General features: G+C 46.7%; 1 protein-coding gene across 1 annotated transcript in view; it reads left to right on the forward strand.

The window, feature by feature from the left end:
• DCAF15 (DDB1 and CUL4 associated factor 15) overlaps positions 1–16,410 on the forward strand; it is a 237,310-nt gene that overhangs the window by 72,826 nt on the left and 148,074 nt on the right. The window contains exons 2-5 of the mRNA XM_086963642.1: positions 5,334–5,431; positions 8,634–8,775; positions 9,068–9,174; positions 14,537–14,667. Coding sequence (XP_086819768.1) covers positions 5,334–5,431; positions 8,634–8,775; positions 9,068–9,174; positions 14,537–14,667 — 478 coding nt within the window. The remainder of the gene's footprint in view (positions 1–5,333; positions 5,432–8,633; positions 8,776–9,067; positions 9,175–14,536; positions 14,668–16,410) is intronic.

Raw genomic sequence — 16,410 nt, forward strand, 5'->3', positions numbered from 1 at the left:
TAGCACACCCAAGTTACCACCAGATTGTAGGATGCCGATTGCCAGGGAAGGATTCAGATATCTGTGTAACCAGAAATCAAGATGTGTTCCTTGAGCGAGATCTCTACTTTTTGCTAGATAAATTCTAAAGGGATGTAAGATTTTGGCAGGCATTACCAGTGTTTGGTAGAGCAGCCATGTTTAAAATGATGGCCCTGTCAAGATTACTCTATGCCTCCAGAATTTCCCATTTCACATACCAGCGGACTTCTTTAAAAAATTGGAGGCTGAATTAAGATTTTTACTATGGGATGATGTCCCTCCCTGCACAGTCCTACACAAATTGACAAAAAGTCCATAATGGGGGTATAGCTTTACCAGACATCAAGAAGTATCACTGGGCCACATAACTGGCGACATACATGAGTATATGCAGTACAGGAGGAAACTAAGGTCAGGGTGACTAGATACATAATGGGTAGTAGAGAATAACCTGCACATCTGTACAAAAATAGATGACATGGGTTCTTAACAGTTCATACTCAAACTGTAGTATCAGTCTGCATAGAGGCGGCTGCATACTTTGGATCATGGTTCTCCAAAGTCGGTCCTGGAGGGCCGGATCCATGCCAGATTTTTAAGATAACTCTATTTATCTAAATGGGGATATGGTAAAAATCTGGAATGGATCCGGCCCTCCAGGACCGACTTTGGAGAACCCTGCGGAATGGATACTAAAAAAACTCCGCTATGGGATAATAAACCACTGAAGGAGGTGGGGACATTGGAAGGGTTTAACAAATGGGACCTACTTGGGTTTTCTAAATTGGGGTATATGTGGATGGAGGGCAGTGGCCACAGCTACATAGTATGAAGCAGTGGGTCAGCCTACTTTTACCCAGTGGCTCCCTTCACTGTGAGTGACTGCACAAAGCCTGTGCAAGTTCACATTTGTCTAAAAATAATTCCTTTTTCTTTAGTTGCAAAGCTGGTTCAAAAAGTCTTTTTTTATTTTATTTGTTTATATAAACTTTAAATAATGGCTATTTATTTCGCCTGCAGCCCTTTTTCACGTTTTTTAGGTCTCGGCTAAAGACGCGCGGAAGCGCGTCTCCGCCGAGATCTTATGTCACCGAGCGTGCTTCCCAGGAGACACTCCTGGCCGCGCGCAGGCGAATCTAAACTGGCACGCGCATTAGTACGAGCGCTGCGCGAGGCTCCCACACAACACACGCATGCGCATACATAGAAACAGAAGCGCTCACGCACGCACATACATACAGAACCCCCCCACTCACACACACACACACACACACACACACACACACACATACACACACACACGCGCGCGCACCGCCCCCCCCCCTCCTCTCCCCTTTAACTTACTGTGGCGATCTGGGGGACTCCGCTCTCCGCACCGGCAGGGAGAGTTGACGCTGCGGCTCCTTTCCCGGGACTCCCTCTTGGTCAAGGAAGCCCGCAACACGTGTGCAACATCCTGTTGTCGGCCCCGGGGCTCTCCACGCTCGCAGGAGCCCCGGGCCGCTCCACGCATTTCCTCCGCCTGCCTCCTCTTCCGGTCGCGGCTCCGCCCCCGTCATGGGCGACCTTGCCTGACTTCCGGTGCGGCCGCGGCGGAATTCCGGGGGCAGTGTGAGTTACCTCACCTGGCTGTGGAGCGGGCGCCCCCCAATTGGTGGCTTTTGACTCTCGAGAGGATTTGTGGCCCCCGGACGCCAAAGATGCTGAATTCCAAGAAGGTCCCGACCCCGGTGGCGCTGGTCATGTCACCGCGGATCTCTCTGCGGACCTCCCCGCTCAGCTCCCCCCGCCACTCTCCCCTCAACTCCCCCCGCCACTCGCCCCGCAACTCGCCGCTGAACTCGCCCCGCAACTCGCCTCTGCTGTTTCGGAAGCTGCTGTTGAATCGGAGCAGCCAGGTGCAGCGGCGGTTCACCCTGGCACACCCCCTGAGGTAAGGGCAATATGTAGCCTTCCACTGCTTGCATTCAGGGAACGAATATTTCCTTTTTAATTCGTTACTCCCCAAGAGCACGTTTTTTGCCCTAACCCTCGTGCTGCTTTCCCACTCGGATACTTACCCCAGGACTCTGTTCTTCTCCATCCCTCCCAGCTTGTCTGTAAACACACAGCAACATATATATTTTTCCCGGGTATGGCTAAAGGGCAGACTTTAAGTGTTGTTTTTGTTGTATCTCCTACATTCCACATATAGCATGAAAGCTCAGGCCTTGACACATAAAGGCTTTTAAGGCGCTGGGGGAGTGGCTAGCCGATGCCTTCACTTAACTGGTGTTTGGAACAGAAGGTGCTGTCTCTTCTGCAGGCTGATTGATCTGCACCCTGGGCTACTGCTAAGACCGAAAAGTTGGAACATTTATTTTACTTCTGAGCGTGGTGGAAAGTAAATTAGGCTTTTCGCAGTGTTCTCCTTTAAATTATGGCTGTTCCCTTTTCTTTTTAAATGATGTTCAGAGTTTCTTGAGCAAGAAGTATTTGCAAAATAAAGCACCCAAAAAAATCAAATACTGAAAATAGTGAATTCACTATACATTTTCGAATTACCATAAGATATGCATTTCCTATTCCTCCAGTATTTTGAACAGTTTTTTTTTTTATTTTTTACACAATTCTTTGCTAGCAAGCATTTGCAAAGTAAATAACTTGACAATCTGATTAAAAGGCAACACCTTTTGGCTTCACCAGTGCTTGTTGGAATGCGCGCCAAACTTTAGTGCACTAAACCTCTCTTGAAGCCCTTGTCTGAAAGCTGTTTTGGCAGTGTTCACGACTACACCCTCGGTTCTTTCTGCACGTGCCCATCCAGTGACCTCATCACACACTTGAGCTGCATATTTATTTACTTGTGTGAATCATGCCCGAAGAAACGGCATCCGCTGCTCGATTCACACGTGGGCAGCTACACAGGTGGTTGGTCAAGATGTTTTTCCCCAACCATGCTCGATCAAGTCCTTCAAGGTTTGATGCTTGCTTCAATTTTCGAGAAAACTGTAAACTTACAGTCTAAGGGTAAAATATCTTTAATGTTCGTCCTTGAAAATTGTTCGCCTTCAAAGCGCGTTCTCGAATTGCTACACAATGAACGCTGGTTTTGAGATGTTCAGGAAGTCACCGCATGCAGCACTGGTATAGATTTGTTGTTGTTGCTTTAAGTACTTATTTTACAAGCTGAAGCACGGCTGTCTCCAGCACTGCAAAAACACAAGCTGCTATTTTTGTCTCACTTTGTTCTTTTGTAAGTTCTTGTGAGTGCAGAGTAGTGAGTGCAGAGTAGTGAGTGCAGAGTAGTGAGTGCAGAGTAGTGAGTGCAGAGTAGTGAGTGCAGAGTAGTGAGTGCAGAGTAGTGAGTGCAGAGTAGTGAGTGCAGAGTAGTGAGTGCAGAGTAGTGAGTGCAGAGTAGTGAGTGCAGAGTAGTGAGTGCAGAGTAGTGAGTGCAGAGTAGTGAGTGCAGAGTAGTGAGTGCAGAGTAGTGAGTGCAGAGTAGTGAGTGCAGAGTAGTGAGTGCAGAGTAGTGAGTGCAGAGTAGTGAGTGCAGAGTAGTGAGTGCAGAGTAGTGAGTGCAGAGTAGTGAGTGCAGAGTAGTGAGTGCAGAGTAGTGAGTGCAGAGTAGTGAGTGCAGAGTAGTGAGTGCAGAGTAGTGAGTGCAGAGTAGTGAGTGCAGAGTAGTGAGTGCAGAGTAGTGAGTGCAGAGTAGTGAGTGCAGAGTAGTGAGTGCAGAGTAGTGAGTGCAGAGTAGTGAGTGCAGAGTAGTGAGTGCAGAGTAGTGAGTGCAGAGTAGTGAGTGCAGAGTAGTGAGTGCAGAGTAGTGAGTGCAGAGTAGTGAGTGCAGAGTAGTGAGTGCAGAGTAGTGAGTGCAGAGTAGTGAGTGCAGAGTAGTGAGTGCAGAGTAGTGAGTGCAGAGTAGTGAGTGCAGAGTAGTGAGTGCAGAGTAGTGAGTGCAGAGTAGTGAGTGCAGAGTAGTGAGTGCAGAGTAGTGAGTGCAGAGTAGTGAGTGCAGAGTAGTGAGTGCAGAGTAGTGAGTGCAGAGTAGTGAGTGCAGAGTAGTGAGTGCAGAGTAGTGAGTGCAGAGTAGTGAGTGCAGAGTAGTGAGTGCAGAGTAGTGAGTGCAGAGTAGTGAGTGCAGAGTAGTGAGTGCAGAGTAGTGAGTGCAGAGTAGTGAGTGCAGGCGCGCGCAGAGTAGTGAGTGCGCGCGCGCGCAGAGTAGTGAGTGCGCGCGCGCGCAGAGTAGTGAGTGCGCGCGCGCGCAGAGTAGTGAGTGCGCGCGCGCAGAGTAGTGAGTGCGCGCGCGCGCAGAGTAGTGAGTGCGCGCGCAGAGTAGTGAGTGCGCGCGCGCGCAGAGTAGTGAGTGCGCGCGCGCGCAGAGTAGTGAGTGCGCGCGCGCGCAGAGTAGTGAGTGCGCGCGCGCGCAGAGTAGTGAGTGCGCGCGCGCGCAGAGTAGTGAGTGCGCGCGCAGAGTAGTGAGTGAGTGCGCGCGCAGAGTAGTGTGTGTGCAGGTGCAGAGTGCTGTGTATTGGCAATGTAAATGACAATGCCATTTATTTATGATTTAAAGAAAAAAAAGAAATGTCATGAGCAATGCCAATAGCTCTACCTTTAATGATGCCGAGACCATTGCATTGCAAATGCTTGTTAATAAAGTGTTATAGTGAGTTTGTGAAAGTGCTGCTGCCTGCAGTTTGAGTGCTTGGCTAGGTGGGGATTTATTTTGGTCTCCTTTGTAAGCAGTAATTCTGAAATCCAGAACTCTGTGGAGAAGTTGTTTTGTCCCATTTTATTGTTTTGTCATATGCTTGCAGTGAAAAAAAAACGCACACAAGATTGCAAAGGCCAGACCTTTTTGGCTTTGCCAATACTTGTTTTTTTAGCGATATGGTTTTCTTGTGCAGGTTGTTTAAAATGTAATTGAACAACTGTGACCAGTACTTACATTGCATTTGGGATAAACAGCATTAAGTAGAAGTAATCTACCTGAGCCAGCTCAGAGGTGTTGAGTGTACCCATGAGATGAAGGTATAACAAACTATCTGTAACTAAACATCTAAAATGACTGTATGGTTGCATGAGTGTGTACATGCTGCCTTTGTAGGTGGACTATTCACAGCAAACCTGTCTATAGTAATGCTGCTTTTGTATTGTGATCTTTCTAGTTGAATTAGAGAAAGTAATTTGCCGTTGTGAAGCATTCTAGATCAAAGGGAGTTTTTACATCACCTCATTTGCTAATATAGCTTACATCAGTTAGACCAGTGGTGAAATAATCTCTTGCATAATTATTTTAACACGACTATCTGTCTTTTTTTTTTTATTCTCAGATAAGCGGGCAGCTTTCACCTAGACTCTTTCGGAAGCTCCCGCCCAGAGTCTGTGTCTCTCTCAAGAACATTGTGGATGAAGATTTCCTGAGAGCTGGGTGAGTGTAGTTGATCTTCAACTGACTGCTACTGGAAGAAATAAGGTTATGGTTGCTGGATGTGATTTCATTTTTTGTTTTTCTTTTTATTCTTTGCGGGAGGAGTGGCTTGTGTTGAGGTGTTATTCTCTCAACACTTGTCTGACTGGAGCTTGTGGAGACCCACCCTCCGTCCCCATTTGAGGGGTGCTGTGGTATACTTGGCCTGTTATAGCTTGGAAAGGGAAAGATAGACGAAGGTATTAGGACTGTTCATACTAATTAAGTAGAGCAAGATTAGACTTCTGAGGGAGCTGCGTTTGCAAAACATCTTAGTTAAAGCAATGAGCATGCTATTATGCAAGTATGCCTTGGGAAAGGCAAGAAGGCAGCTGTCATCTCTTTAGGGAGCATTCGTACTGGCCTTTATTCACCTACAGTGCTTCTCCTGACTGGAGTCACCGGAGACGAGCAGGATAGTGGGTGTACTCAACACAGGACAGGGACCTATTGGTCTCTGCCCTTCCCCTACCTGTAATGCCCCTAAATGTAGTATTTAGGGGGACCCTGAACCTTCCTTCCTCGGATCCCGATTTCGAAACGAGAAAGAAGACCAAGAAGAAGACCTGCCGTGCAATTGCTAACAAGAGGAGGACACCAACTGACTTGGCCCCAGCCCTACAGGCTTTTTGATCCTTGAACCTGCTCCTGCTAAACCCTGACGTCTCCTGTGGACCGCAACCTCAAGAACCCCGGATGACCTACTTGCCTTGACCCTCTTAGAGACTGGGACTCCCACGAGCAGTGTCTCTGCTCAAACAGCAATACCACTGGTGCCAGCCAGATCCGCGAATCCAGCCCACTCTGCACCCGCCGAACCCGGCCTGTGCCAGAGTGGACAAAGATTCTGAGGACGTCCCCCTGGCGATTCTGACCAGGAATCCAGTGCCCAAGGACCCTCCTCTACGACACATGCAGACTCGGAACCAGTGACCCCTCCAACCGCGACGACCAGAGGGTAAGATTTCCTGACGTCCAAAGACATCCCTGCACCCGGTGCCCCCGGCCTTCTGTGCCCAACTCCGGGGTGCCTACCTTCCCTCCAAGATCTCAACTTAACCCTCGAAGTGTTGGTCGCTCCAAAAGATCCTCCGTCCCCAAGCCTGCAGCCTTTGTTCCCTTTTCAAGCTCACCATTGAATAACATTGAGCGCCAGATGGCTCAAAAGCACCCGGCACCCAGCCGCCCGAGTGCCCCTGGCAGTGCAGTCTTTGTCCTACCCTACTTCCCCATTTGCCCTGAGCAAGTGACCAGGAGCCCAGCTCCCACATCTGCGTGGCCTGCTAGCCAGCAGCCACCAACCGAAGGCCCCCTGCCTCTCATTGGATAACATTGGGCCTAACTACCTCTGCACCCGGCTACCCCAGTGCCGCTGAGGGTGTACCAATTGTACCTAACTGACCCTGGGAGACCCCTGAGTCTATGCCCAGAACCATAACTCTGCCAGTCGAGTACTTACCTAAAAGCCGATAACTCACTTTTCTTCCATAGGCTAACATGGACTGGTTTCACTTGGAAATTCTTTTAATTGTGGAGTTTTGGAACTTTAAAATATTCACCTAAAATCAGCCGAACAACGAATTACGATTTACTCACCTGGTATCAGGAGAGATCTCAGTGCTGCACCTTTTAGCCCAGCACAAACCCTGAAAAGTAATTTTAACCATACTTACCAGTAACCTGAATTTTCTTCCATAGGAAACCATTGATTATTTTTCAGTGAAATTTCTTTTAAGTGTCGATTTTTGCAAACTACAAATATTATTTAAAAATCGTACCAACTACCAAAACACTATTACTTACCTGTTTTAGATGGATTTCCCAGTGCTGAACCTAAGAGTCCAGTGCTGAATTACAAAAGTAATGTGAACATACTTTACCTTCAAGTTGAATTTCCTGCCATAGGATAACATTGGTAATTTCAACTGAAAAAGTTTGTCAACTTTTAAAATACAATAATATTCTTTAAAAATCACTACTTTAACCAAAAGGCTTTTACTTAACTGTTTACAGCTCATGTCCTGAGACTGAATCTAGGATCCACTCCTGTGGTTAGAAAAGTAATCTACAAAGTAACTAATTGCATTCAACTAGAAATTCCCATTGAGCTCAATGTTGCATTTTGTTTAAAATTGGGTTGCCTATTGCAACAACCTGTAACTATTGCATTCAAAAAGTCTATTGCCTATTTGAAAAGTATTTAACTAAAGTAACTCATCCTGAGAGTATATTTTGATACCTTGTTGGTTCTAAAATAAAACTATATCTTTTGATACAAAACAATTTGCCTAGAGTTCAGTTCTTGAGTGTGTGAGACCATTTGCTGACTGAGTGTGTACAACAAATGCTTTATACTGTCCTCTGATACTGCCTTACTGCTCGACCAAGCTACCTCTTTAGAGAGAAAAGTTCTATCCAACTTTAGCCTCTGCCAAACCTCGGACTCTATACACACTGTCCCTTACTTTGGTCCAGTACATATAGAGCCACTTTCCTACACATATTACCGTGTAATTTTGTCTTGTGTGTGATAATGATGTAAAGCGCTCTGATACCCTCGGGTCTAGTTAGCGCTATATAAAACTCTAAAATAAATAAGTAATGTTTGAATAGTTCCGAAATTCAAAGCTGCCACACCCAGTGTGGGATACTAGGCTTAAATGTGCATATTTTGGGGGATATTGGAGTTATCGAACAGGGTTGTGTGAGATACCTTTACGTATTGAGTTCTTTGGTACAGACAATGCTGGAATAACATGCATATGTACTTTTCCTTAGTCCAGTAATATGAAAAACAGGGAGCAGCTGTAGGACGGCTAGTAATTTCTAATTCTGTGAAGAGATCCACACAGTTCTTTGATTGTATAGTGCAAGAGCAGATATTTACCTCTCTTCTCAAGAGCCTAGCATTGACCGATATTGGCAATACTTCATTGCTGATCAGGATCTTAGTTTCTTGTAGCTAAAATTACTTTAGAAATATAACAATGGGAAGAAGATGCAGGTAGTCATGCAAGTAGTGGCAATGTAGGAATGTTGGAACTGCATGCCCAGTAAAGTCCCTGTATCCGTGCAGAATGACACTCCTATTATTTGCATTTGATAGTTCTTCCTGCTCTTCAGTACTGTACAGAATTTTATTCAGAATGTTATTTTTTTCCAGGCACATCTTCCTGGGATTCTCAAAGTGCGGCCGTTATGTCCTCTCCTACACCAGCAAAGTTCTGGATGATGACTTTTCCTTTTCCTTTTACATCTACCATTTATACTGGTGGGAATTCAACATTCACAGCAAACTTAAGCTGGTAAGAGCCCTTCGGAATCTATACATTGCCTTCCAGAAAAGGGTGAATGTGTCTGCAACAAAGTGGGGTATGTCTTTGCAAGTGTTGAATCCAAAGGGAGGATTTGGGCTCTCAAGAGCTTGCCCTCTCTCACACTGTGATGTGTGCTTTCATCCAGTGCCTCAGACAACTTCTCCTTTATGCAATGATTTGGTGTAAAGGTTCCATAATGGGGGCACTGGTGTTTCATTTGTTGTCTTGTGGTGTACCTTTTTACCAACTTCTTCAGGAATGCTCTTTTTTCCATTCACAGGTTCGCCAGGTGCGTCTCTTTCAAGATGAAGAGATCTATAGCGATTTGTACTTAACGGTGTGCGAGTGGCCGAACGACTCCTCCAAAATCATAGTGTTTGGTTTCAAGTAAGACATTTTGTTGAATACCTTGCATTCCAGTTGACTTTTAATTCTTTTGGTGGGACTTTGAAATGGTTGATCACATACATCATGATCTGGGGTCCCCGGGCTGTTGTGGGGTAGTAGCAATTTTATCACCTTTTTATTATCTAGTTTTTCATGTCTTATGATCGTAGCTCCTTTGTTTCTCAAAGATTTATTTAATTATGTAAATGTTTGATGGCCATGAACTTGACCTAGGCTGGAATAAGGTTTATAACACATTTTCTAATGGCTTTTTCAGTCACTAGTAAAGTCTGTTTTCTACAGCGTACTCTAGTTATGGTAATCCATAAGAGGCACTTTAGTAGTATGATTTATCGTTAGGCTTGGTAAACTGATGGGCCAGTTATTAAAGCTTTACTTTAGTGCTAGATGTCTACCTTGCTGCATATGAATTGAGCTTCACTACCATGGACATGTTGTAGTGTCTCTTGGGTTAAAGCACTGTACAATATATATAAAGATAGTTGCTTCCCCTGTTTACTGATTGCATTTTGGGTATCTATTTCATGGTCTGTTCTGTCCATGCTTTCCTTTCAACTGTCTTATTTAGTGACCAGCTCCCCTCTCCCAACTTTTGTATCATTTTCCTTACACTGGTCAGCATCTTTGTGAGCCCAAGCAGCTTTCTGTCCACCCCTTGAATGAGGCTGTGGAGCCACATGCTGAGTTCACTGTAACCTCGTTAGCATATCCACCTGCTGTACATATTCTGCACACCTTTACTCTCTAAGGTTTTGCCCATGTGCCTTCTCCCCCCAGCTCCATGTTGTCTTTTGTTTGATTTGACCCACACCCGCCCCGGGGTTTCTTCTGCCCCGACCCCACGCCCTATTGTACCCCCACATACTTTAAAAAAATGCTTTTGCTAAAAAAAAAATTTTAAAAATCCGTCTACACTGTTGTTATGATTGGTCACTGTCACTCTTCTCAAGCAGTAGGTCCCACCTGGTAACCTGATGTCTTCTGCCAAGTTTTCATGGTTCTCTTAGTCAGTTTGTATGGCTTTTTTGCCTCCCCCCCCCCCCCTCCCCCCCCCCCCCACCCCCGCTACCTTTTGAATTTGATTCAGACTTATTTTCCATAAAAATCAGCAAACCGTTTGAGAGGAGACCCTATCTGTTAGACATCTGGCTGCAGATTCCTTACCTTTGAACTTCCAGGCATCAGGCTGGATCCGGAAGATTTTTGCTAGCAGTACCCCTGCGCGCCTGTAGGTGGCGTTAGTCGACTCCACATGATGTAAGTGTTGTCATGACATCCGCGTTGTTAATATGACCACCCCTCCGACACGCTGATGGCCGTTCTTTTCTTTCCGCGCCATCCAGCACTGATCCATTAAAGAGAGCTACCCCCGGTCACTTTTTGACAGAGTTCCTTTGACCTTTTGTTGACTCCTTTTGGTGTGTTAGGAATGTCCAGTAGGAAGCCTTCAGGGTTCAAGCCGCGTGGCGCCTGTCACCGCGCCATGTCTGTAACGGGCCCCCACCTCGTGTCTCTATTGTGCCTGGAGCACAACCACGACAACAAGTCGTGCTCCGATTGCCGGGCCATGGCACCGAAGGATTTTAGAAAGCTGTCCCTGAAACTACTCGTGGCTTGGCACGCACCGCAGAGGTAGCATCGTCGGTCTCGGTCATAAGGAAGGTCCGAGCATCGTTCCAGGGGATCAAAGTCCTCTTCGTCGAAGTAGTCCGGTAAGAGGCACCACAAGAAGTCGAAGCATTCTTCGACTTCGCCCCGTCTGCCACACGGCGAGATGGATGAACCTCTGCGTTCTAGGCCCCCATCCTGTGGAGTGGGCAACTGGGTCGACTCTGTCTCCCTCACTTTCTGGGGGCAGGAGCGACCCCTGCCCAACGTAAGGAATTTTATGCCGTGTGCGCCATTTTGGGCAGCCTGGGCCTGCAAATCCAGGTGAAGGAGATCTGTGGACCCCGCACCTCCATAGCGACTTTCCCTGGCGCCACGTCTGACGCAGAGGATTCTGGCGCCTCGGCACGGTGGTGCCTCTACCATCCTCATTCCAGTTGATACGGAGCCGGTCTGGCGTCCACTCGGGCTGGCACAGACTGAGATATTTGGCTTCATACCATCTAACCAGTCCCTTTCTGAAGTTTTAGGGTTGGAGGAATAGGATTGGGAGGAGGCGCAGGATCCCTTAGAAATCCCGCAGCCGGGTAGGCTGTTGCCAGTGGCCTGGACACCTACCCAGATTCTGGCATGTTGTTTCCCCTTAACCGGACTACGGAGGAGGAGGCGTCGTTTGCTATGGTGGTGCATAGGGCTGCGGAGGTCCCGGACTTGCAGCTTCCTACGGTGGCGGTCAAAATGAATGTCTTGACGGAGGCCCTGCAGCCTGGTGTCTCCTCATCGGAACCCTTGCTTCCTCATAATGAGGCCTTAACGGACATTCTTCTGGGCACCTGGTCCAAACCCAGCATGGGGGCTCCTGTGAATAGAATGATTGCTTGCTGCCATCGCCCAGCACTGGGCGATCTAGTTTTCCTCAATGCCCACCTCCCAAAGCTTGGTGGTCCAGGCTTCCACTTCCCGTAGCGCGTCCCTTTCCGCCCCTCCAGAGAGGGTATCCAAATGGCTGGAGATCTTTGAGAAGAAAATGTTCTCTCCCGCCTGCCTCACATTGTGGTCAGTGAACACTGCATGCCTTTTGGGCCGTAATTCCCTTTCTATATGGGATATGTTTGCGAAGGTGCTGGCTAGGGTTCGGAGGAGGTCTGAATCCTTCTCTCCCAAGCAATATCAGACTTGAGACATGCAGAGAAGTTTGCCATTCGCTGTGGCTTGCACACGACTGACTCTCTGGGCAGAGTAATTTCTTCAACGGTGGCCATTAGACGCCACGCCTTGCTGAGGATGTCCAGAAAAACCTCATGGACATGCCTTTTGTTGGCTCATGTGTCTCCGGAGCAAAGGCTGCCGCTGGTGCTTGAGCGCTTTAAGGATTCGCGGGCTATGGCCAAATCCTTGGGCCTCAGTACTACGTCCCAGCCTGCGTCTGCATTTCGCTCCTTTTGTGGCTACGGAAGAGGCTTCTAACGGCACCAACTATATTCCAGCCTGCAGGTTCCACAAGTTCAGCAACCTCTAAGGGCTGTGACTGCGGTTCATCTCGTCCTCCCGGGTCGAGAGGCCAGAAGTCAAGCCACCATAAACTCCTCCACTGTAAAACATTCCTAGTACAGTCCTTCGGGGTCATTAGCATCCAGTGGGTGGCAGGATACATCATCCCTTCCACCACTGGCGCAACATCACCTCGGACAGGTAGGTGTTGCAGATAGTCCCCTTCGAGTCTACCCCTCCCTCTGTCTCCAAATCACGATCGGTTTACGGAAGATCATCTTGCGCTAGTCCGCAAGGAAGTCCAGCCTCCATCAAGGGGAGTCTAGTTCAGGTGTTCACTGACAACACGACCACCATGTGGTACTGCAACAAGCAAGGCGGGGTGGGGTTGTGGACCCTGTGTCAATAGGCTTTGCGTCTCTAGACTTGGCTGGAGCAGCAGAGCATTGCCCTAGTGGTTCAGCATCTTGCTGGTTCTTTGAACTCCAGAGTGGACGCACTCAGCCAAACGTGTCTAGCGGATCACGAGTGGCGACTCCATCCAGCCTGACTGATGAGGGGTGCCCCGAAACCTGTCCCATAATGCTTGTTTCTGGTCCTGTTAGGACCTGGCCTGGCAGTTCGGGCTGGACTGTTCCCATGGGTAACAGTGTCAAAACTGATTTGCATATGGCTGGGTCTAAACTGGAATGGTATGGGGAGAAAAAAAAATGGATTTATGTCCAGATCTCTGTGCTGGGGTGAATGTTTGGTTTGACATTGATCAGCAGTCTGTTCATCAATTGTTCTTTTTGCAACCAATGAAAACAGCAAAACCGACCAACATGTTGAACACTTTCACTGGATGCATTTTGAGCTGAAAAAATAGTGAGACTCCAAACATTATGCAAAATCAGCTGGATGAATTAAATGATCCTAAATGTCCACCTTCCCTCCGCTCCATTGTTGTTCACTCCTTGTTTTTCAAGTTGTGTGCTGCTCTCCCTAAACCCCCTGCCTCGTCCATGCTAAGTGTTGCTTTTATGCTCATGAGCTTTACCCCTGCTCCCTGTGTTGCTCTCCCTTGTATGTCGTATTTCCCTTTTCTGCCCACTCCTCTGTAGCCCCTACGCTAATCCTCTTTTAACATTTTTTAAATGGCCTCTGCATCTATTTGTAGATATGCATGCGCAATGTCACTTGTATGTACATCATAGGGACATGTTGTTGTTGTTTTTTTTTTTCTTGTTGTACATTCTGATTTTTTTAAATTGCTTTTACCTTACTCTGTCTGGGCAGTCATACTGTCTGGACTTGCTGCATCACTTGTCGAGTACCACCAACTAGCCCTACAAACAAATCCATGAAAGGTGCACTCTCAATATCAAAGTCTGTTCAAAATTTGTGTTCATTGCCTGTTGCTGTTTTTTTATGCAATTGGTTTCCTTCACTTAACATTTTGTTTTTATGTGATGTGCTTACTTTCTTTCTTGATGGATGGAATGTAATTGAAAATACGACTAATAGCTCTGCCATAAGCTATTCACTCTGTGGTCTACATCTAACACGCTACATAGCTTTTTTGGCTGAGGGCCGTACACCTACAAATAAGCTATTTCCTGGCTTACACAATGTCGTGTCCCTGGACAATGAAGTAATGTATAATTTGCGCTCTGCATTTCAAGAAATGTATGAAATGAGACTGGGCAAATATCTTTCTTCTTAACTGCTGCGTATGGCTCATCCAACCTACTTCTTAGTCCTCCATCTTGAGTTAATCTTTTTTTTGCCAAGAATCTTGCTTGAATGTTTTTATAAAATGTCTGCACCGGTTAATTCTACGGCATTTGTTTTATGAGAATCACATGGAGGGAGTGTGGTGTGCATTTAAGAAATGCTGCCATTGGCAGCGTTTTATGGAAAGGTTCACTTTGGAACTACAACTTATTATTTCTATGGAAGCAACTGTCTGAAGGTAATGTCAGATCCTCTTTGCTTCTTGTTTCCCTGTACACGAGGTGTCACTGATTAAAACGGGAATGGTTCATAAAGTCAAAAGGGAGTTGGCTTTTTTAGCCAGGCTTTAATATCTACACCACTAGGCCTTTGGAAAGGGTGAGGTCTGTCTTCTTTAGGGCACTTTCTACTGCTGAGCAAGAGAGATGGTTGGTGGCCCATATTCACATTGCTTGTAGCACTGCTTTTGAACATAACCCCTATCTGCTAACTGTGTGTGTGTTATAATTCTACTGTCTTCCTACAGTACCTCTGCCAATGGCATGTTGATGAACATGATGAGTGATGAAAACCATCGAGATATCTACATCAGCATGGTTGCTATGCCACCTCCCAGACACTGTGGGCTGTGTCGTGAGGCTGCCCTAGCCCATCCGAGTGAGTATTGACTGTTTGTATCCAGTGGTGTTCCATGTTCCCACACTTTCAATTCTGTGTCATGCTACTTTTGCCATCTTGTCAGCATGCACTATTAATGTGTAAATTTGGCCTTGTTCTAGACACTGCCAGCATTCCAGGCAATACAAGAAGTAACATTACTACAAAGCCGCTACCCCCCTTCATTAAGTATACACTAATGTGGTGACTACATAAGTGTTTCTCATGTTTTGTTAGTTAGTGGACTGCTGTGTCCCCTTCAACCCACATGGCAGAATATGTTGGGATACTGCCCAGTGAGTATGCACTATTTAGATCAGGTGGGCTGTCATGAGGCTGACCATGCTGTTTTTGAAGCACGGCCAGTTAGCTGATCGGATTTAGGTGGCCATGTCACCAGGTTCTTTTGGGAGGCTGTCTAGGCCTGTTGCAGTGGCTATAAGCCACCCCGCGTAACACTTCTGTGCTGTAACGCTTCTGTGCTGGGCAGGTGCCTCTGCCTCTCAGCGGTTATATATCGGGAGGCTGGCTGTTTATATTGTATATCAAAATGAGATCTTTAGGGCAAAGAGTCCAGAGGTTCTCTTATAAGTGGACAGGGGCTTTCGCTCGCAATCCCAAGGTGCTCTTCTGTTGGTCGAGCAGCCTTAACTCAACTTAGTAGAGTGCAAGACATTAGCCTATACACACAATAGTCAATAAGTAATACACATGACTCAATAAGGATATCCACACTAATGTATAGAAATAACGGGTATCTCTACATATGTTTAGGCACCAGAAGCAATTCGTTGAGGTAAGTAAGTTTTTAAATAGAAATTATTTTCCATTAAAAAAGGTGACACGTAATACAATTTTTAGACGTTGCAATGTTATCCTATAGGAGGAAAAGTTAATGCGGCATTCAGGTACAGTACAGCAACTTACGGGACCAATCTCCAGGAGTTAGTGAGTGGTGGCCAAGGTTCAAGGCAGCACCTGCAGAACACCACCAGCGGCACTTGGGCGGCTGGGTGCAGAGCAAGTGTTACTGTATAATTTGGTCTTTGCTTAAAAAGGCTACAGGCTCTGACTAGGAGGCCACTCGAGCTGAACCAACAGGGGTCTCCAGCCTCGCGATGCTTTGGGACGTAGGGACACCTTTGGGTTTCTCCGCGGCCTTTGGAAACTGTTGCAGAGGTGTCTGGATTTCCTTACCGGAAGCAGTTGTGGTAGAGGGGGCATGCATGCAGAGGCTGCAGGTGATGTCACAGTTCACTGAGGGCTAAACCACAGTGCAATTGGTCTCTGGAGGGCTGGGGGACCACGATGACACAGTTGGCTCGCTTCAACTCTGGCCTGGAGCGACGGGTGCTTTAGTGTCTTAGAGCATCTGGTTTCTGTGGCCATGGAGTCCTCACAGGAGTCTTTGTATGCCTGCAGGTTTGCAGGTCTGCTACTTCTCTGGAGGTTTTGGTTCCTGGTTGAAGTGCTGGTGGGTCTCCCGGGTTCTGGGGGTCTTAGCAGCTGCAGGACAAGTTTACTTTTGGCGCTGTTTTTTTTTCTTCAAAGAAGTTTTTATTGGTGACAAAAAAAACAGAAACGTAGCATAATTGTTGCTAGATACACAATACACGAAGTCTAACACAGTGGGGCAATGATAGTGTCTTATAGCATAAAATATCAATATCCTCACCTTACAATTCACATCAATAACATTTACTGTACAATTCAATGTTTGTTTTTTTTAAAAACCTTTTTATT

The sequence above is a fragment of the Lissotriton vulgaris genome, chromosome 1_1 (assembly GCF_964263255.1).
Source record: "Lissotriton vulgaris chromosome 1_1, aLisVul1.2, whole genome shotgun sequence".
NCBI classification, from domain to species: Eukaryota; Metazoa; Chordata; class Amphibia; order Caudata; family Salamandridae; genus Lissotriton; species Lissotriton vulgaris.